This window comes from Amphiura filiformis, chromosome 5 (assembly GCF_039555335.1).
Source record: "Amphiura filiformis chromosome 5, Afil_fr2py, whole genome shotgun sequence".
Taxonomy (NCBI): domain Eukaryota; kingdom Metazoa; phylum Echinodermata; class Ophiuroidea; order Amphilepidida; family Amphiuridae; genus Amphiura; species Amphiura filiformis.
In genome coordinates, this window is record NC_092632.1 from 74204990 (window position 1) to 74228843 (window position 23854).

Below are 23854 nucleotides of genomic sequence, written 5' to 3' on the forward strand. Positions count from 1 at the left end.
CGCATGTGATTTCAAAAAGTTCTGCACGCAAATCTACTACTTTAATTCCCATGGCCTAATGCATGGGCATGCATGGCATGCATGCATATGCATAGACCGAATAATCAGTCGCAATACAACATCTGTATAGCGACTGAAGTGGTTACAATGCTAAAGTCCATGGTGGTTTTTTACCGTATTTATGTCACTTTTTGTTGAATTTGTCTCAACTGCATTTATATGAACCACTCCAAATTGTTGCTTGTATATAATACGAGGTTTGGGTGTGCAATCGACGTCAATGCATTCCTTAAAAAAGCCAATTTGTAGTTGCGTTTTCAGCACAGTTTCTCTCATCACATGCTCGAGTATTTACTTTTAAACTGGCATATGGACAATTCCACCGTTACGGACGTTACAGATACATGCAACTTGCAACTTTTAAGTGAATAGCACACATGTTTGCTGTTAGGATAACACTTTATTTCTTAGTATGCTACTAGTACACACTCTAATGTTCAATATAATGAAGCAATTTTGTTTTGGCTTTCTTAGCTAATTAGCTACAGATAATTAGAAACGAGCGTTACGGATGTTACGCGAAAGTGCCTGCCATTTTGGCAGATGGTACATATCCTTAAATCTCCATTCATTTCTGTGTTTTATTTTTTTCTGTTAACTATATTGAGCAAGCCCTGACTCCATTCTATGTAAACATGAAAAGCAAGTTTGAAATTAATACTCCTGTACCGTCCTACACTGTTGATTTAGTGTTACGGACGTTACATTTTATCTCAAATGTAACGTCCGTAACGTTTTTCATAATGAAAAAAAACTGTCAAGGTGATTCCTCAGATTTTTTTCTTTACTATCTTGAAGTAGGTCTGACATCAATCTATGGAGGCATGATTAGCAAATTTGAAATAAATGCTCCTGTTTTGAGCAACAGTGTTCCAAAATTTTGTTACGGACGTTACAAAAGGCACTTTTGGCATGGAATTGGCCATATGGAGCATGCGCGGCTAAGCTGAATTTATACTCCATCGCCGATCAGTACTTGACCAATGAGATGCACGCTTTTTCCAACGCAACAAAAAGTGGTCTACCTCATTGGCCCAAAAAAAGTCGCTACCGTATCGCTTAGCGATGTAGTATAAATTTAGTTTTAGCCTAAGTCTTCCGGCCCCGATTTTGAAGCTAGTAAACATAGTAGTTCCAGTAACTGTAACTCAGTAATCTTTATTTAACATTATGACATTATCTGATTACTGAGTTACAGATCGGTCTATTTATATCCTTTTCGCAAAGAAGCTTACTCAGGCCAATACCACATGATTACCGGTTGCCGAAAACTTAAAATTCTTCTTTCTCTAAATCACATAAATAACTTACGCAAATGTAGTCCAAAATATGTGAACTTCAGACACTCCGGCGAACTATCCGCATATGGATGTCTTCATATTTTCACTTATAATACTGTAATTTGATGTTTTTTTTCGGACTTTCCACATTTCGTTTCACACTGTTTACATGGTGTGAATTTTGTGACGTCACTTCTGACCAGGGTTGCCAAAACTTTTTAGCCCAAGTCGCGGGTATAGCCGTGAAATGGCGCCCAATAGCCAAAAAATCGCCCAAAATTTTAAAAGTGGAAATAGGGGAGGCTCTACATCCCTTTTATTCTGAAATTTTTATATAATTTTTACAGCCAAGGTTTAATTCAACTTTTATCCAGAACACTCGTTACTGTCACCCACCGCTTGGAGGTAGATATAGGACTTTGGGAGCATTATTACATAAATATACTATTGTAAAACCGCGTCCATGCTGTTCTGACACAGCCCAAGGTGTAAGTTTGTAAACACGCCACACAGGTTGACAAATTTGACCTTTAACCTCACTTCCGCTCGACAACTTCTACTTAGAATATAACGGGACCAAAAATCATGAAATAATTGCTTTTACAAGAAAATGAAGAATACAGTGAAGTGTTAACAACAGCGTATGGAAAGCTTGTAGTTTAGAGGTAAATATTAGACATGATGTAGGTGTTTATTTTTATATAACATATTTTATGGGCCGATGAAGAAGGCGAATTTATTTGCGAAACGGATGACAATCCACCGCAGCATGTCGAAAGGGCCCAGTAAATGTCAGTATGTTGAAGGATAGGACCGAAGACATGTTGGCAGGTCTAGTAAACATAGTGGAACGAAATGGTCATTTCTCATTCGATGACCGTGCGTAGCAATTGAAGACTAATGGGATGAACCCTAAATGCGGTGTCGGCCATATTTATTTCCGTTGTCCATGCAAACAAGATTCGCGATGAGCAGGAAATTTTGAAGGTGAGAGCGCAAGAAATTGGATTTTTTTTGCACATTTCAGTGCCCATCCAGAAGCTTGAAGTACATGTATTCTGGTTCTGGTTCTGGTTCAGGTTCAGTCGGAATCACAGTCAAGCTGCATCTTCTCCAACATTCTTTGAAGATTTGGGTAGTCAATGTGCCGTGTGTGTCTCTCGTAACTCGCGGAAGAATAAATTAATTACTTATAGCTGCTTGAGGTCCTACTTTTGCCCCCAACTGGTTCCAGTCTGCAATTGTTCTGGGAATGAAGCTGTATCTGTGGGCGTCTTTCTTTACGTGCGGTCGGTAGATCTTCTGTGATCCCCTTCTGTTAGCCCTGGTGGTTTTTGTGAGCTGAATGATGCTGTCAGCCTTGATCCCAACCTCGTTGTTGATGATTTTGTTCATCATCTGGATTCTTGTTTCTTTCCTCCTGTGTTCTAATGTCTCCCACTTCAACTCCTCTATCATCTGAGTGACATACACTATCCCTTTGTTTGTAGTTATTGAGGCAAAACCTGGCAGCTTTCCTCTGGATTGCTTCTAATGACTGTACACCTCCCTTCCTGTATGGATCCCAGACACTATTGCGCTCGAGAGATAAGTAAGTTATTTAGCACGTATGGTATTGCAGGGAATTATTATTATACAAGATTATTTAGGGGTGAAAAATATCAAGTAAAACACATTGTGGCCGTTTGCAAGTTCAGGATGTAAATATCGTCATCCTCGCCGAATACAAAACATAGCATAATAGTACGGCACTAGCATATATGCTACCCTGAGTAAAGATAGTCACTTGTGCTGAGCATGAAATTGGTCACATATCGCTCACTGTTCAAAATGTGACATCTACACCAATTACAGTCCCCGAAACTGTCTACTTTTTTAGCCGACCTCAATTCCGAAACATTTAGTGATAGTTAAAAATGCGATCCCCAACCCTTTGGTTACCTTTGGACGAATTTTTCGAAATCTCCGCGGAGTCTCCGTGTCTGAAATTCCCCAGTACAAACATCGAAAATGTCGCAATTCTCAGTTCTCGGTGATGATACTATATCCGCATCGCTGTTTCCATACATGAATATGCATATCTCTGACCCCTGTAAGGTCAAAAACGTGGCGTTGATTTCAACCAATCCGATCCACCGTTTAATAAGCAGCTTGATACTGACGTCATATCTGAGGTGACCAGGAGGCAGGAGCTACCATTTTGGTAAACTGAACTCGACTCGTGCGTTCTTTTGGTTCACATTTTCAATAACGGGTAATAGTATGATTTCAATTTTTTATTAATGAAGTTACTTGTAGTTTTGAGGAATGACAAAGTTGTTTTTGGAAACTTAGATGTTTGTTTCAACTGATGATGTAGGATCGCAAGGTGAGTGAATTTGTGAAGAGATTTGCTTGTTTGAGTGATAGTAGGATACTAGACTGCCTAACTAGCCTGTATCTCGTTTCGGCCAAAGGACGTCTGTAATACATACCTGTTTTTAATGACTTTGCAACAATGTTTCTATTGTCAGCAATAACAGCTTGGATTCATACTTTTGAGTTTATATGGTGAATTTTCGTACACATCATAAATAAGTGAAATCAGAATATCCTGAAAGGAATTTAGGTAACAAATTCAACGACACTGTCACACTGACCTCGCAGCAGCTAATGTTTTCATGTAAACATGGCGTCATTAGACATTTTTAGCCTACGTTTCGTATAGTGATGTGGTCGACATGCCTTATGTCGGCGATCGGCACAATATGCCGACATGTCGACATCAAAAATCATGTCGACATATTATTATTATTTTTTTTTTTTTTTTTTTTTTTTTTTTAGTTTTTCAAAAAATATTTTTGGCCAGAAAAGCAAGTTATAGGCCCAAACTGACTTGTTATTCAAGGTTGGAAACCAGAGAAATACTGCTACTAAAAAAAAAAAAATGCCAATTTTTTACAAAGTTGGATGAACTTGTACATTTTGATTACCTTTGCTTCTATTGAACAGTCAGGGACACATTGAATTAGTATGCATTGCTAGCTGTTCAATAGAAACAAAAGTAATTAAAATGTACAACTTTTTCAACTTTGTAAAAAAAATTGGCATTTTTTTTTTTTTGAGTAGCAGTATTTCTCTGGTTTCAACCTTGAATAACAAGTCAGTTTGGGCCTATAACTTGATTTTCTGGCCAAAAATATTTTTGGAAAATTTAAAATTTTTTTTTTTTTTTTTTTTTTTTTAGAATTTTTTTTTATGTCGACACACTGTCGGCGTCGGTATACTGAATTATATCGACATGTCGACAATAAAAAACGGTGCCGACCACATCACTAGTTTCGTATCCTACTACATGTATCATATCGTTGAAACAACAAAACCTCAATCCCCGGCCTCATTCACAAATTCACTCACCTTCCTACACCACCAGTTGAAATAAAACTCGAAACATCCCGTGTTATTCCTCAAAACTACATGCACCTTCATTAATAAAAAATTGAAATCCTAGTAGAAATCCGTTATCGAAAATTGTTTGATATAAAACGTCAACAAAAGTAATTTTTCTGAAGAGTAGATACCGCGTGTCAAAATGGCGGCCGCAGTCGCATCCCCCCCAGCTTTGTACGTGTACAAAGGTCACGGTATGTCTACGTGACGAACAGTCAAGGTCAGAGGACAGCGCAACCTGTGTGCTGTCATGCCGAATATAATGGCTCCGCCCAATGAGCGGCGCTGTCAATCATCCTTATTCACAATCGCTTTGTCGAACAGACTTTTGCGCAGGTAAGAGCTCACGCTGTCCTTACTTTAGCGATTAGGATCGACGAGCGTCAGGCCGACACAATCTGGTTGTGTAGGAGACTATCATCGTGATGCCCACGTTGGAACCATTGGATTACGGAAGAAATATTCATACCAGGACTGAAGCAAATGTGGCCATTTCTATGTTTGTACCGGGCAAGTACCGGACATTTTTCAACACGGCGCTAGCGGAAATTACTAAAAATTCGTCCAAGGTAAGCAAAGGGTTGGGGATCGCATTTTTAACTTTAACCAAACTGTTTCAAAGTTAAGGCACGCTAAAAGTAGACCATTTCGGGGGCTGTATTTGGTGTACATGTGACGTTTTGAACAGAGTAAAAAAAACGACCACTTATTCGCTATTGCTGAAGTATACTCGCCGAATCATGTACCAATACACAAGGTAATTGGTACATGATAGGTATAATACAAAAAAAATTGAACTTTTTTTGATTCTCATCAAAGTAATCTCATATTAAAGAGCTAAATGAAAGAAAACTGATGAGGCATAAATGAATGTCATACGACATGTGGTTGCGGAGATATGCTAATTTGAATGGCTCAATTTTTCAGCCAATTTCCTGTACAAACTTTTGTGCATGCACATATTAAAATGCTTATAGGCCTATACTGTGCATTGTGAGTACACAATTTTAAGAAACAAGCACTGTCTTGCTATTTACTGGTCCTATATTGATTGAATTTGTATTGATGTGAACGTAAGGGCCTATCATTTTCTTTGGAAGGGGGTTCCCAAATATACAGGGGGTCATAATTTTTGGAAAGTAAAATAGGCGGGGGGGGTCATAAAATTTTGATGACCAAAATGTAGGGAGTCATAAGATGACCACAGATAGTGTGTTTATCTTATTCAAAAAGACTGAATACAAATAGCCTTTTTAGGGGGTACATGTAAGGTGTATCAGTGGGTGGTGGGTAAGGCTGGCATTTTCGGTCAGGTAAACGGGTACCGCTTGAGATTACATTACCAGGTAGGAAATACCCTCCCAGGTACCCGAAATTCAAAAAAAAAAAAACAAAAAAAAATTTTTTTTTTTTTTTTTTTAAAGTTTTTATTTTTTTCGGTTTTGTAGTGTCCTGGACCTAGACCTAAATGCTAGGATCATTCATGGTTGACCTAAAAAAAAAAAAAAAAAAAAATTCAAGATATTTTGTTATTTTTAATATGAAAATTGATAATTTGTATTCATGTCATAGTCTATTAATGATTTCAAAATGCATTCAAATTCAATACATTTTGAAATCATTAATAGACTATGACATGAATACAAATTATCAATTTTCATATAAAAAATAACAAAATATCTTGAAATTTTTTTTTTTTTTTTTTTTTTTTTTTTTTTTTAGGTCAACCATGAATGATCCTGGCATTTAGGTCTAGGTCCAGAGACACTACAAAACCGAAAAAAAAACTAAAAAAAAAAAAAAAAAAAATTTTTTTTTTTTTTTTTTTCAGGTACCCGGTTACCTGCCCGAAAATTGCGGCGGGTACCCGGGTACAAAATTACCCGAAAATGCCAGGCCTAGTGGTGGGGGAGGGGGTCAAAAAATTTTGTTGCCGAAATAGGGGGATCGCAATTTTATTGATACTAACTTTTTGTAAATTTGGAGCCCCACAGAAAATGATAGCCCCCTAATATACAAATGAATATATGTATGAGTAACATTCTGTTTTATTTCTGTTTTCTGATGCAGATTCCAGGTTTGACAGAGGATGGAAACCAGGGACTGTCTTTTGGAATTTGCAGGAGAGCATTAAATAGCTCTTCTAGAGCTTTCAAGAGCTGTTTAGAACATTTACAATAAAATGTAATGAGAGAATGGTCAACTAAGGATTAGGAAAGCTAAAAATCACTCAATCTCCTATATCTGATTTAAGGAGAGCAGTAGAGAGCGATTGCTCTCGCTCTCCTCAAAAGGCAGTCCCTGGGAAACCACAGTGAGGGCCAACAGCAAATTATGCAAAAATAAAGAAAAACTTATTCAAAAAGATGAAATTTGTGTTGAAGTGTCTTATTTTTTTTGTCATTGAAAAACTCACGGTTTTGATACTACCCACCTGAGTACACCTTTTCACTGATACAAGGGGGGTAATTTGTTTGAGGGGGCACCCTTTAAAATGTTTAATTATTATAAGCAGTAGCTGATGCATTTACCCCCTCCCCCAGGAAAATGTTTTTGAGCAGGCACCCTTTGGAGCACTGGCTGGCGCATGCTCCCTATTCCGAAGATCATTATGAAACTCGAGGGCCAGTTCACTTGATCATCAGAAGGGGTCACTCCTGCTCAAGTATGAACCCCCTGCCCCCAGCTGGCTTTGAGCAGGCACCCTTTGGAGCACTGGCTGGCGCATGCTCCCTATTCCGAAGATCATTGCGGAAACTCGAGGGCCAGTTCACTTGATCATCAGAATGGGGTCACTCCTGCTCAAGTATGAACCCCCCTGCCCCCAGCTTAAGTTTTGTCTTTGAGCAGGCACCCTTTGGAGCACTGGCTGGCGCATGCTCCCTATTCCAAGATCATTGCGGAAACTCGAGGGCCAGTTCACTTGATCATCAGAATGGGGTCACTCCTGCTCAAGTATGAACCCCCCCACCCCAGCTTAAGTTTTGTCTTTGAGCAGGCACCCTTTGGAGCACTGGCTGGCACATGCTCCCTATTCCGAAGATCATTGCGGAAACTCGAGGGCCAGTTCACTTGATCATCAGAATGGGGTCACTCCTGCTCAAGTTACCCCCATTACACCCCCCCCCATCAATTTGAACATTTAGAAAATCAAATAGGAAAATGGCCAAAAAGCGGCATGTGTCCGTCCCCCCCGGCCATCATACCCGATGTGCCCACAGTCATTCATGCATCTATCATAGCAAAAATCTGCTAGCGCTATGCATGATGGGATAGGAATAGGAAATGTCCAAATTTGCTTCTTTCCCTGACTCAAAGTCGGCACAGAATGAGAATCTATCCCAGCATCCACAGCATGAGCCAAGGGTAGCGCTAGGTCCAAAAGCTTGGGGGTCCCAAGGGACCCCCGAGCTAACAGAAAATGCAAAAATGGGGGGTCCCTAAAGAAATATCGGGGGGTCCCAACTATTCATAATTGAATACCTGAGTGGAAGAAGGGCCCAACTCCAATTTTTTGCAAAAAAGAGTTAGACCCATCATTTTATTGCCAGCAGACTGTTCTTCCTTGTGTGTGAAACATGAGCCAAAATCCACTCTCTAAATAGTCTTCCACGTATAGTTAATCATGGTTTTCATGGAAGAAAGGCCCAACTCCATGGAGTTGGGCCCTTCTTCTACAAATATTGGGTTAAAGTAGAATTTTGTTCATCCATGAAATCTGCTTTTCATTACAATAAACTTTCATGCTAACATATTACATGCTTCTACTTGTGGAATCAATGGATAACTATCAAATTTCTGTAGCTATTTATAACACATCTGCTTACGGAACTCGTACTTGCAGTATATTAGTGGAAGAAGGGCCCAACTACAGCTCGTATTAAGACCTGTACCGTTGTCATGGAGACATCATATATAATTTCGAATGTATGTAATATTGTATGTTAATGTATTAAAGGTCCTCTGAAGACGAAAACATTCTGTCTATAAAACTTTTCCAAATATTAAGTTTTTTCTTAATATCTCAAAAACAGTTTTGATGGAGTTGGGCCCTTCTTCCACTCAGGTATTCACTTGTCTAGCCAATTCAATCTATTTGTGTGATACCATACTATTTTTTTTTTTTGGTGGGGGGGCAGGGGTTTATTAAATATTATTGTATTTTTTTTGTTTTTCTTTCATTCTTTTTTCTTTCTTTACTTTCTTTTCTTTTCTTTTTCTTTCTTTTTTTCTTTTTTTTTCTTTCTTTCTTTTTTTTTTTTTCTTTTTTTTTTTTTTTTTTTTTTTTTTTTTTTTTTTTTTTTTTTTTTCTTCTTTCTTTTCTTTTCCTTTCTTTTCTTCTTTTCTTTTTCTTTCTTTTCTTCTTTCTTTCTTTTCTTTTTTCTTCTTTCTTTTTTTTTTTTTCCTTTTATTTTTTATTTCAATCAAATTAGTATAATTACCTAATATTTACCGCCCGCCACTGGCTGCCCAATAATACTTTTTATACTGCCCTCTATTTTCTGTAGTTACCAGTAAACATACAATGGCTGCCAGAGATCTCGCCGTATTTTAGCGATATCACAGCTGTTTTGCTGTCAAAATTTTCACTCATAAAGCAGTATTACTGTGCATAATATTAATTATTGAAGTAAATAAGGCCATAATTTGGTATTTCAGGGTTCAGTTGCTTGAAAATGATGTGCATAATGCAAGTTGAGGAAACTTTTGAGCCTAGTTTTATGAAACCTGGATATAGAAAACAACATGTGGGAATTTTTGTTGCGTATGACGGGACGCAATAACTCACTGCTTTTGCAATATTCATGCGTGAGATTCGGGTTTTGGTGGGTCCGGGACGCAAAAACGCAGCCTAGCGCGACCCTTGGCATGAGCCCATTCAATTAGTATATACGCAAACCATGCCGTGTTAAACATGTTCACTCACTGGCAAAAGTCGCCGAATTCGTACTACACAAAGTCCCCAGTTCACTCACTTTTTGCGCAAGGCATCCATCCAATCTCATCAAACCAAACATTTTTATGTACAAAAAACTACCTTTATTCACCGCGTGCTCCATTTAACTTACCGCTCAACTCCGTTATTTAGATATTTGGAGAGTAATTTAGATCGAAATCGTCACTTTCAAACCCACTAGAAAGTCGCCAAAATTTGCCGCGACCACGTGCATGAATCATCTGACCTCTTCCGGTTATGATCAAGTTCAACCTTTTGACTTGACCTTGTAAGCTTTGGAACTGCTTTTAACTCGATCTAATTCCCCCAAAAATTTTCAAAAACATCGCCGTAAAATTTACTACCGGTAATGAATTTTCAAAATGGCGCGGTGCGCGATTTCCCTATGCTGAGAGAGGCTGAATATTGCGCATGCTCAGGTAAGGAATGCTCACATACCTATACATGAGATCAGGTATAGTAGGATACGGGATGCATGGGATGTAGGCTAGTCCTCTGTGTTTGACCGGCTCCGACGTCTCAATTCACGACGTCTCAATTCGTACCTGCTTACCAGACAGCAATACTGCGTATTGCTGTATGGAACCAGATATACATATATGCATGGTCTGCATGGTCGGAGAATGAGAACGAGAAAGTGCTAGCCCGAAAAATGAGAATACTGATACACTCTTTACATGCAAAATACAATATCTTGGGACAAGGCCTAAACATTTAATACACATTATAACAAAATCAGGAATTACATAGTCACTGAGTACCGGTATTTAAACATGCTACATCTATAACCACATCACCACTAGTCTAAACATGCAAACTTGTCTTCCAAATTTGGCAGTACGCATATATGTACATGATGTACGAACTTGGCGAAGCTTACCTGCTGTCGAGAAGGGCACCATGCTAAGCAAGTACAGGTTACTGACAGGTGAGAACTTGGCGTGTACTGCTGCTTTGGAGTTCCCCCTACAGTATCCCATATTGTTAGACGTCCATCTGGGGATGAAATCGCCAAAGAATTAACATCTGGCGAGTAATCACACTTGCTAGACCAAGTCGCCGCCATTGCCAATCTCCACGTGTGACAAATCGCGCATGTTCCGTGACCTATTTAGTGTTGCCAAGTTTTAAAATCATGAAATGAAGTTTAAAAACAGATTTAGATATTTTGTATTTTCTTCAATAAAAGGAAACCATAGAGTAAATATCATTAATTTATTAATTCTATCCCTTTAACTATTTACACATTACTAAAATAATGTTTTTCTACCCAGAAAGAAGTCCAAATATCGGAAAAATATTATATTCATTTGGAGATATTTTGGAAATTTTGATTCAAGAAAAGTTTTTACTGGAAATGGAACGGCAACGTTGTTGATAAAATGCATGACACCTGTCCTGTAAAATAAGTCAGCTGAGCCTGAGAGATGTTGCAAGTGATCATTGCATCCTGTAGAAAGTTTGTGAAAGATAAATTGTTTTAATGAAAATAAAATGGCATTATCATTATACCAGATCTTCCTAGCCTGTGGCATGCTCATCACTGGCAGCATCAATACAATCAGCAAGAAAGCACAAAATGATTTCAAGTAAGTAAGCTTAAAATTTGAACTGATCTGAGACACCGGTCCCCGCACTCCGTGCATCCGCGGGTATTCATGCTCGTCGAAAATTTCGCGAAATAAGAGGTGTTTTCAGATGAAGAAACGCGATTCGCGAAATACACAAAAAAGGGGTGTTTTTTCAAACCACGTGTTCGCGAAATTGAAAAAAAGGGTATTTTCATTGAGCAGCCTAGGCATTTCTGCCAGAAAAGGGTATATTAGAAATATCGTTCGCGTTTTAGCGAAAATAGGGGTATTGTCGAAGGGCAAATAATTCGCGAAATCGCTAAAAAAAGGGATGTTTTTCCCCTAATAACTTCGCGAAATGAGATGCAAAAGGGGGTGTTTTTAAAGTTCACCGACAAGCATGAATACCCGCGGATGCACGAAGTGCGGGGACCGGGTCTGAGACTAGAGCTGAGTGAAGTGCACTTTATCTTTCATGCTTTACAGAGGTCAAGAAGAGGTGTTAAAGTTAATTTTTTATTACTTCCGTGGTCCAGGTATGCGCTGGCGAATTGCGATCGTGTAGAAGTGACAAAGTTGCCTACTACGGGTCTACGTGCCACGCCGACAACCAATGGGTCAACCAACTTGTTGAATTGTCAAGTGCATTGATCAGCCAACATCAGCGTGATTGTTTATCTGATGTTTACGCTCTTGTACGCTCACAGCTCGGACCACGGAAGTCATAAAAAATAAACTTTAGGTGAAGTAAAGTATTATACAATAATACAATAAACACTTTTAATAGAAACATATCGAAACCTTTGGGGAACTAAGATTTTCCGAGCTATTCCACGCTTGAACTGCTATAGAAACACGGGCTAAAATCGGCTCTTTTTTACATCTCTTGCCACCAAAACATAATTTGTAGTGATATAACCTGGATCTGCTAGTTACATGGAGCAAATACTGTGATCGTTTGATTTTTCAAAAATAAACAGGCACGAAACTTGTTTAGACTCAGCGTAGCTGGGGTAAACCTTTTATTTTTAGTCAAAAATCGCGAAAATTTCAGTGTAAATTTCGCGTTTCTTGATAAACCAGGAGCTTCTAGTCAGCTTCTATTCACCAGAAAAATAAACAGCGCCATCTAATCACTTGGATCTCTTGAGTAAAATTTCTTCAAAGTGACCGCTTTCCATTGATGTAACAATAATTTTGGTGGCTTCAGATTAAGACTCGCGTGTGTTCAAGAAAGAAAACATCGTGAATTCGAAGTCTGACTGAAATCTAGTCATCAGGCCGTCATATCCTAGTCTTTTGCACAGACCTAAACATTTCGACGCACTGAATGCGCAAAGCCAATCGATCAGAAAGTAAATAAACAACCCGCTGAAGAGGTTAAGTGAGCTATTGTGCATAACGTGGACAAGCTTCTTCGCAAAGTTCGTGTAGATTCAATCGTATTTGTGGCCAAATTGTAATTAAATATTTATTTTTTTTATTATTCTGTAACCACAGTATTGTAAAATAAGTAATACAGAATAAAGGTGTGTATTTGTTTGCAATAAAACACAAAATAAAGTGGTTAAAATAGCGATAAACGAGTCGTATGTCAAAATAAAAAATTCGACCGATAGTATCATAGGTTTCAGTGCTTCGTTGACAGTATTGATCTGTGTTCACTATGCGTGACCTGTGCGTTCAAGCCAATTTTGATAGGGCCCTTTTCACCTAAAAGGTTTCCATATGTTATACATGCATAAAATAGTCATGCAATGTTAATCATGAATGATATTGTATAAGTTATAACTACAATAAACTACGGTGAATTTGAGCCGTTTTACTCTGATACCAATTTGCCCGAAGAAATAGATCATATTATAGAGGGCGCTGTAATGATACACTTAAAACAAAAATAACTAGAAGTGCTGTGGTCCTTCGACCACAAAGACAGCCATTTTGACCTGTCTAGGTACATGGGCAAATTTGTGAGCAGCCCATGGTCCTCCTGGTCATGAGGTTTGTTGTCACCAAGTTTGAGCCCTTAGCCCTGTACCCCAAACAGAATGATGTCCAGATCATGCAATTCTAAGATTGAACCCCAGATGACCTTTGACCTGACCCCTGCAAAATGTTCCATAATGTTCCCATGAAGACCTATGTAAGATTGATTCAACACCACTTTCTGGATTAGATTTTGAAATATATTGCACTTACAAAATTGCATCTCTGCACAAAATGTGTGCACTCGTTGCACCCTCCTCAAATGTATGACACAAACAAGGTTGAGTCAAGGCAGGCTCTCCTATCCTTTTAAATACCTCTTGGGTATATATAGGCCTGCTAAGAATACGCGATTTTGGAGGCCAAAAAACGCACCCCAATTTTCCAAAAACGCAAAAATCCGCGATTTCCCGCCAAAAACGCAAAATCAAAAAAAAAAAAAAATTTTTTTTTTTTTTTTTTTTTTTGAAATTTTAATTTTTTTTTTCGCGGATTTGGAGAGTCCCTGGGCCTAACATCAAGTGCTACCATCATTAAAAAAATTGAAAAAACTTTAAAAAAAAAAATAAAATTAAGAAAATAAAAAAATAAAAAAAATAAAAAATTGCGTTTAAAAAAAATATTTTGCGGATTTAGAGAGTCCCTTGACCTTGAGTGAGGTACTGCAATCATTTGTGGCTGATTTAAAAAAAATTGAAAAAAAGATACAAAAAAATGACAAGTTTGTATCCAAATGGGACCGATTTGTAACTTGTGTTCACTGCATAGTCTATTGAAGATATAAAAATGCAATGGTTTTGTACACAAGTCTGTATCTTAGATAGATTTTGAAGTGAACACAAGTTACAAATTGGTCCCATTTGGATACAAACTTGTAATTTTTTGGTAACTTTTTCCAATTTTTTTTTTTTCCAATTTTTTTTAATGATGCTAGCACTTGATGTTAGGTCCAGTGACTCTCCAAATCCATGAAAAAAATAAAAATCGCAAAAAAAAAAAAAAAAAAAAAAAAAAAAAAAATTTTATAGATTTTTTCAAAAATGTCAAAAAACGCAATTGGAGCCAAAATACGCAAATTGCTTGCGCAAATAACGCAATGCGTATTCTTAGCAGCCCTAGGTATATACCTATGTGTACAGATACAGGATAGAATGTTTTATGAGATCATAATTGTGTGATTTCATTCAGAGACAGTTCAACATCAGCAATGCATCCTCTTGGGGAGGGGTCCCTTTTCCGTGAATTTCCGAGGGGACTGTGTATGTTGTGCTGTTGTCACCCAATGACCTCATTCTCTGTATACTTACGCTTCATCACTCACAGGTAGTCCCATATTTCACTACAGATCTGTCACCTGCAGACCCTGTGTACAAATTTATTTCAACCTTGAAGGGCAACTTTCATTCAACACTTGACTTGTTTCTATATGTAAAATATACAAATTCATTTCAAGCTACAAATGTATTTGGAACTACTGTAGCAATCAATAATCTTGGCATCTGGGGCTCTGAGCTCTGAGAATCACCCAAAGACCCCCTTTTTAAAAGTCCAGATCCCATCTGGCACCCAAAGACCTGATATTGTTATTTTTTCCCTCTTTCTGAATGTCCTATACTAGCAAAACCCAGCCTTACAGTGTACAAGTTACACCTGTATCAATTTTAATGAAGTGCCTCCAGTCATCCTACAAAAAATAACCATTTTTGCCAACAGTCCAACTGGAATGTGGAACAACTGAGATGTGCATTGTGTCCTTTCTCTATCAGCCATTCCAGCTCAACTGACAACAATATGTCATGAAACAATCATCAGAATCTTAAATTGTTCTGAGATATCATTTATCGTCATTTTTCATATCACCATCTAGAGTTGCAGGGAGACCTCTTCCTGGTGTTAATGGAACCAATTCAACAGCAGAACCTCATAATTTTGATCATCCATGGTTTCAAACTGTCATCATGTTCATAGGTATGTTACTTCATTCCATTTTATGTCACTTTCACATCTTGTAACACAGCCTTGCAGTACAGTTTGTCCACTCTGAAGTACAAAGTGACAATGCGCGTGTATACAGGGCGTAAACAGTGTGCAGTGCTGCGTTTCTGCTGCAGGTATGCGTATCTTCAAAGTTGGCACAATATGTACGTCCACGTCGGTACTTTGTACTTCAGAGTAGACTGACTGTACATACATGTTCAATTGTTCATGTATGGGATTACAGGGTTTGTCTTTTACATAGTGCTGTCATCATGTTCATAAATATGTTGCTTCACTGCCAAGCCATTGAAAATCACTTTCACTTTGCATATGGTCGCATGTCATAAGTTGGGTACAATTTCCATTACATGGTCAAAAATGACAAAAATGAATTTTTTGATATGTTGTATATATTGACAACCTCTAACAATTAACACCACTTTTAACCTTAGCACATGCTTAATTTTTGAGATAATGCTTAATTACTAATTAATTAATACACAGGCGTCTATGTAAATCTCAATTTTCAAATGCATTTTTCTCAAATCGGACCTCAATTACAAAAATGACTAAAATTTTTATTTTATGCAAGAATGTCATCAGATTTGGAGGATATGTTCTCAATACATTAATGCTTGAAATGAACTATTTAAAATAATTGTATGTATGTTAATTACATTGTGGAGGTCAATGACCTTTTTACGAGTAATTAGCGAGATGGTTATTCTATTGTTGAGGAAATGAATATCAAGAAGAGAAATGTACATTAGCATATTGCTAAAAATACTGAAATTCAACCAGGGTTTCATTAAAAATGAAAAAAAAGGAACATATAACCCTTTAAGGTGGTACTACACCCCTTGATAAATTTGTGAATATTTTTGCATTTTTCTCCAAAAAAAACAAAAACACTGGTAACAAAAGTTTATGTATATTATAGGGGTAAGGAATCCAGTTACTACACTGGAATGTCAGTGACTCAAGACAAGCGGTACGTTATTTATGATAAGAAAAGAGGTACCGCTAGAATGTACCTCATTTCTTAACATAATAATGAACCCCTTGTCTTGAATCACTGAAATTTCAGTGAAGTAATTGGATTCTGTGCCCCTATAATATACATATAATTTTTGTTACCAGTGTGTAGTTACTTATTTGAGAAAAATGCAAAATTAGTCACAAAATTTATCACAGGGTGTAGTACCACCTTAAATAGTTAGTAATTGTTTTAGGTGTACAAATTCAACATTCAAAGCTTTCAATACATCATACCCTCACTAGATTTGAAAAAGTAACCAGTAGTTTTGACATGCTGACATGTGAATTTTCACATAGGCCCTATTGCACACCTCCGCATCCGCCTGCTCCACATCCGCCTGCTCCTCCACCCCTGGCATTTTTCATTTCAACTGATGTGATTTTTTACTGAATAATATATAATTATATGCTTCAGTGGACTGATAGAGTATAAAATTAGGCTTAAAATGAGGTATCAACCACTGCTGTAGGATATGGGGTTACGGAAAGCCAATCAAATTTGTATCGCAATTTTCAGAAAAGTGTAATCCCTCCACCCTTTTTGCATACCCAACTTATGACATGCGACCATATAGACAAATCCAATTTCACGCATTCCTACACCTCAATGGCAGTCATATTTGGGTCCCCGTGGGCTCCATCTCACCTAAAATGTGAAATGATGCGGCCTTGGACTCATTGGAGGGTATTTTAAACTGCATTCTATCACCCGTGTTACACGTAGACAAAAGAATGATGACAGTTTACAACACAAAAGAATCCAACATCAAATTTTAAGCGGCTTTAATCCACCCACTTGGGCAGTCACAACACCAGTTTGGTGCTGCGGCCCCTGGTCATGGCCGACCAAATCCTGACCATGACTTGGCTCGTTGGATTCGTCTATATACAACATTCTTTTTTCAAGACAGCATGTCAGTAAATTTAGAATTACAATTACTAAGTACATTTTAGGTAGTGAACTAACAGCAGGCTTATGTTAGATTTCCACACACAGTACAATGTGAGTGAATAAAATATACACTATGATGAAAACTATGATGTAATTTAGAAGTCCTGGGTTCAATTCCTGGCGGGATCACTTTTCCTATTTCCTCCTTTAATCAATGCTCTATGGCGAAACTGGAAAAACTGTCATCATAGTTTGCTTGTTCCCATCGAAAAAAAGTCACCATTTTTAATGAAATATTTCCTGAAATCAAACTGTCATTTTCTCAGGGTTCCCACGGTCCTTGAAAGTCCTTGAATTTGAAAAAGTCCTTGAAAATTGGAATTCTACCTGAAGTATAATTTTGACAAAATTTGGGGAGTGGAAAGGAGCTGCCACTTTAGTTAATATGTGCCACATGGAGAGCCGCATCATGATTTTTGTGTTGTGGAAAGTCCTTGAAAATCATGCTTTTGGACCTTGAAAGTCCTTGAAAAGTCCTTGAATTTTGAAGGCTTCAAGGGGCAAGAACCCTGTTTTCTACAGCATATATATATAGTAGATGCATTGTTATAATAAAGTGTTGTTTTCCGCTTTCTTTACACTCAGGTGAATTTCTATGCATATTTGGACTTTTGATATATCGACGCAATGAAAGGGAAGCTTTTAGACAGCAGGTAAGGTGCCCGGATAGAATGGCTTGGTTCAGAAATGGGCACACATCAATCAATCAATCATATTTATTTCCATCAAAATTTAAATATACAAATAACAAAACATGATAAAAAAATGATGGAGGAGACACAACTAGAAGCAGAAGCCTGTATAATGTTGTGCCCCCTGAAACGCTCAAAAGTAGGGCCTAAATATATAAATACAGATACACAAAATGAAAAAAAAAATACAATGCACCAAACCTGTACATGATACATGAGTTGTTGTTGAGCTCTATGGAATTGGTCCATTTTGGGTCTTTTTAAAAAGTAAAAAAAGGGAAGCCCTAGGGTACAAATCTGGTTGTAACCTATTTACCTGATTGTACAACCTATCCAAACAAGCAGGTATTAAGAAAATACACTATATAATTATGAAGGGTACGCAAATAGCTTCTTTATGGAAGAATTAAATCCAGTTTAGATTGTATTAAGGTGGTACTACACCCCTTGATCAATTTTGTGACTAATTTTTTTTTTCTCAAAAAAATAATAACACAGTGGTAACAAAAGTTATGTATATTATAGGCAACGAATCCAATTACTTCACTGAAATTTCAATGATTCAAGACAAGTGGTTCATTATATATGTTAAGAAATGAGGTACATTCTAACGGTACCTCTTCTTATCATAAATAATGTACCGCTTGTCTTGAGTCACTGAAATTTCCTTGTCCCTATAATATACATAACTTTTGTTACCACTGTGTTATTATTTTTTTGAGAAAAAAAATTATCAAGGGTTGTAGTACCACCTTAAACACTATACTATTTGAGCACACAAAAATTGCAAGCATCCTGTAAATTTATGTATTGACTGCTGATGACTTGTTGCTGTCAGGCGGTAAATATTTCAAGAGCAGCTACCTGTCTGTCTGGTAACTTACATTTTGATCAGTGCAAGTTGCACACATGTTTGGGCTGGCAATTTTTCAGGCAAGCCAGTATTAAATAGGCCCAGTTAGGGAGCCCTCTGTAAAAATCAAGGTACAGAGATCCATCTGACCTTAATACAAATGTGAAATTGATGAATTTAGCTATTTATGTTTACTTCTATTCTTGTACATGTAGCTACAGCAGACTCAGATACAAGCAGACAGCAGTGTTCCACAGACATCAACTTTGAAACAGCCAAGGTCAGTTAGCTTTTACAAAAACTGTAAAGATGGTGAATTGATTGATAACCACATACTGCACTTTACCTCATCAAAACATATTTCTTTCTTAGTTTTTCTTATAACCCAATAGACCTTTTCATACTGAGTAATTCCGATAAAACCCGAAGCATGAAATAATTTCCCCTGTCGCGCGCGTCTAAAAGTACCTCTTCATCATCATGTACAGTGCGAAGTTCCAATGTGTAACAGGCATCATAACTACGATGAACTTTCGATGGTCAATTTAGGGACGAGAGATGTACTTTTGCCAAGGATACTCAACGTGCAATTAAGCGTGTGGCGGTAGCGTTGTGTAAGAGACTGACTATGGAAGAGGTGATGAACGTAAACAAACACGTTCTGGAAAAAAAATTTAACTGACGAAAAATTACGGACATTATCCATTTCTTTCAATTAGTATCTTATTGTGAAAAACCAAGTAGCTGAGGTGTTAGCTCAATATGCTAGGAAAATATTTATCGCGATGACCACATGTTCACAGTGGCTTAATAAGCTGTATTTTCGCGCAAAAGGGTGTCGTAATTCATGACATTTCTTGTCTGCCAGTTTGGGTACAATTTGACCCCCTAGCTTACTAAATAAATATCGCGGTTTTCCAAACTTTTCCGATCTTGATATGAAAAGGTCTATACAAAAAAGTATTTGGATGATGGAAGAATTGGCTGCACCACAGACAGGAGTACATACTTCTATAGTCTCCAGTGATACACTTTATTCATTTTTTTAATATCCAAACTGCTAGGGTGATTATGATTAAACTTAAAACTTTGTCTGATGTGTTGGTGCAAAATTGCAGATACTTCTCAAGTGAAACAAACAGACCAAAATAGAATTATGTGACTCCATCATATCAAAACCGACCAGTTGTCAGCTGACTTCATCTGCAGATAACAATGAAAGAAGATGAGAAAATATAAAGAAAATACCAAGAAATTTAAATAAGATGTAATTTTAAAGCTAAAAACTAGCAGTTTATCCTGTTTTTTAAAGCTCAATTTTCTCTTCTGAAGACAACTGGTAGGTTTTGATGTGATGGGTCACAAATATACTTTCTGGATTAACTTCTTGTGATGGTACAAGTACTTGGAACTTGTATTGGCATCCATGTTTCTGAATTCCAAATTGTTGCAGTTATAGTTGTTGTTTGAATATATTAGGTAAATAATAGTATATGTGTATGTCCATATCAAAACGATGCATTTGTCGGCTGCTACATGTGTCTCATTTCACATAATAGCTAGGAATAAATACCAGACTCATCTCTGAAGTGGAGGTCACTTCAAATCATCCCCAAGTCACATGGTTAAGGAATGTCCTCTGTATTCCAAAACCATGTGACTTGGGATGATTTGAAGTGTCTGGTGTCTTCAGAGATGAGTCTGGTATTTATACCTAGCTATTATGTGAAATGAGATACATGAGGCAGCCAACATACAAGTGCATCACTTTTATATAGATGTACACATATTAAAAAGAAAATGATTACAGTTGCTAGTAATTTATGATAGAGCAGATGGGACCATTAACATTTTGTTCTTCTTTTATTTTTGTAGGATATTTCAATGGATCATTGCAGTGCCCACAGTATGCGACTTGTTTGGTACAACACTTGCAGGTATTTTGTTTTCCAATTAAAAACTTACATTAGTGTTTGGTGCAATATATTATGTGGATCCTGGGTTTTTGTATCTGCTGTCAGTTTGACCGAAATTACCCTGTAATTGCGCATATATGCGTATTCTGGAATAACACGTAGCGTAAGTTGCTCAGTAACTCGCACTGTATGCCCTGCTAATCATGTGTGTTGGGTGCTAATGGATGCGCTGTTAGAACCCACATATTTTATTGTGGGAAAGAATTTTTGGTTAAACTGACTTCCGGTAGAAAAACCAGGGTTTTACGCCGTAACACAGGAAAGGAGATGTGGGTAGAAATGGAAAGGAAATTATCATCCAAATGTAAATATAAATAAATTTATAATTACAGGCCTTTAATTATCTTTTGAAACTCCAGTGGTGCTATAAATCACACTCTTTGAGATGTTTAGTTGTGATGGGGTGTTCACTGTGTGCAGGGTCAGAAATTCGCAACCAAGTGCGAGAATCCTTTTGGATTCTCCCAGTGGAATTTTGCAAGAATTCATGGATTCTCGCCATATAACTTTGTATGATAAACTGAAATATTTACTAGAATCCATATAGATTATTGCAATTTTGTTGTGCGAGGGGTGTTTTGGTGTGTAATATAAATCCCACTCTTTGGGGAAAATTGTGATTAATTAAATGTTGGTCAACCAGAAAACTGATATGTTTGTTAGATGGAAACACTGATGTTGTGATCAAAACCTGTGGTCTTCAGCTGGTTGGGTGTTCTTGGATCATTTGAGGTCAGCCAGCGAGTAAGTTCCATGATGACCCAATCAGGCTGCAAAATAACCGAAGGCACCGAAGGGAATTGCCCCTACCAGTTGCCTTGATGGCCTATTAATTGCTGCTATTCTTTAACATGTAAAATATATACAGTGTGCTCTTTCAAAATTGCCTTGAAATGGGTGCCCTTCAGAATCCTTATTTTGCAGTCTGGACCCAATCCCAACCATGTGACAGTTTAACTCAAATGCTCCCACCCTAGTTGAATAATTCGAGAATAAACGATAGGAATTTTTATTTTGACTATACTCTACCGTGTGATAGGCAGGTCCAATATTTTGAGTAGTGGATGCCGGCGCAGCCGGCATCCACTATGATAAGATATTGGACCTGCCTGTCATCTATCATAGGTAGAGGATAATCAAAATAAAAATTCCTATCGTTTATTCTCATTCTTAGTCAGTTAAATAATTATTATTTTATAACTGTAAACTATTTGTTAAAGCAAGAATTAATTAAACGTCATAAAAACTCCCCTTTTTCTAAAATGAACGAAACTTGTTTACAACTTCACTTCTGTTGCGCGTACTGCTAGCGCGTACGAGTATTTCGCACTGCGTCTACGCATACAACTCGATACATACGCGCACCACTATGAACGTGTAACACATTATCAACACTCATGATGATGTGGGGTCGTCTATCGCCTGATAGACGACACCCAAAATCATGTGATATCCAATCAGATTATGTGTCTACGTAATAGACCACTCCCACTGACTAAGAATGGCTGTTCCACTCATATCCACACTGCTTCTTTGACCACCCCCCCCCTCCCCCCACATTTAAATCAACAGTGTTCTTGGCTCAAATTGACATTCTTTAGGATTTTTAAGTGTGTATGCTGTGAATTGACATTCCTAATCCTGATATTAATCTTGGCACAACTTGTTTTCTTTCCTTATATTTCATTGTTAACAGGAATAGGCTTACTGTATGTGACAGCATCGGTCTGGCAGATGTTAAGAGGATCCATCATCATTTTTACAGGGTTACTTTCAGTGAGTAAACATTAAAAATATACCCAAGTTACCTTCAAGTTCGGAGTGATGTCAACTTTTTCATGGTTGCACCGCAAGCATGCCAACAGAGCACTCTTGTACATGTAGATATATGCTCTGCACGGTTAACTTTATTTGTGTGATCAGATACTGTGACCAGTGAAGTATGATATGTCACTTCCAAACTTGAGCTGAACCAAATTAGGCCAAAAAAAAAATTGTTGTGTTGCCCTCCCAAGCCTTAAATCTGGTAGTACAGCCGGCCAGATTAAATTTTTTTTTTTTTTTACCAACTCAATCATTTGATACCTACTATTAATAACATGAGTGAAGACAGGCATATGCATAATATTGGCTATATTTTCTACCTAATATTTTATTGAAGTAAATATTAACATTAAGACCCTTCACAATTAATTCTTAGTTTACTATTTAAAGATTTTAAAAAAGGCATGAGGTAACTTAATTATTAGTTATTTATTACTTATTATTTTCTTCATTTTGAAACAAGTGGTCACAGCCCAATATCAACATGCTGCATGGTACATTTTGGCACTGCAGATCATATTGCAATTATGGTTGATTTTATACATTGACAATAATATGTGTTATTTGTTTGTTCAGGATTCATGATCAAAGTAAGAAAGTAGCAAATTAATGTAACAAAAATGTCATTTAACAGAGAAAATGACAGATAAAAATCAAATAATTAAATATTTTGCAATTCTCAATTTTTTATGCGGGCGGGAAATAGAAAACTCAAAATCAATTGTGAAAGGCCTAACATCCATGTTGTTGGGATTCAATGAGTAAGTCCTGCTATCCAATTTAAGTGCTGGCTTGGGGCACAATCTTTTTAGTGAACGTCAGGGATCCGGGAATAGGCTTGGGGGTACATGTATGATATAAAAAAAATCATTTGTTAAAAAAAATTATTAAAAAAAAAAGATTTTGACCCGACCGTGGAGGGCAACACAACATTTTTTTTTTTGGCCTTATAGAGAACTACCATGGCTGTTGTGGTTTCAAAGTAAAACTTGGTTGAGTGTTTGCCAACTCCATTTTATATTATAAAGATGAAAGGTTAAAGCCATATTATAACATTTGCTGAGGAGGACGCCCTCGCTGATTTTTTAAAATTCATTTTTTACACGATTATATTGTACTTGATTAAACCAATATACCCTGCAAAAATCAAGACTCTAGGTGCTGTAGTTTTGTCAAAATCCGAGATTTTGAATAAAACGACGGAACCGGCGTTTTATTATTACGACGGAATTATTAGTCGAACGCATACACAATGCTCA

General features: G+C 37.2%; 2 protein-coding genes across 2 annotated transcripts in view; one reads left to right on the top strand and one right to left on the bottom strand.

The window, feature by feature from the left end:
* LOC140153691 (WD repeat-containing protein 43-like) overlaps positions 1–10811 on the bottom strand; it is a 46056-nt gene extending 35245 nt beyond the window's left edge. The window contains exon 1 of the mRNA XM_072176515.1: positions 10607–10811. Coding sequence (XP_072032616.1) covers positions 10607–10792 — 186 coding nt within the window. The 5' untranslated portion in view covers positions 10793–10811. The remainder of the gene's footprint in view (positions 1–10606) is intronic.
* A 341-nt stretch (positions 10812–11152) lies between these two features.
* The window catches only part of LOC140153692 (solute carrier family 35 member F6-like), a 47272-nt gene continuing 34570 nt past the window's right edge, over positions 11153–23854 (top strand). The window contains exons 1-6 of the mRNA XM_072176516.1: positions 11153–11315; positions 15151–15251; positions 17836–17903; positions 19011–19075; positions 20671–20732; positions 22468–22547. Coding sequence (XP_072032617.1) covers positions 11221–11315; positions 15151–15251; positions 17836–17903; positions 19011–19075; positions 20671–20732; positions 22468–22547 — 471 coding nt within the window. The 5' untranslated portion in view covers positions 11153–11220. The remainder of the gene's footprint in view (positions 11316–15150; positions 15252–17835; positions 17904–19010; positions 19076–20670; positions 20733–22467; positions 22548–23854) is intronic.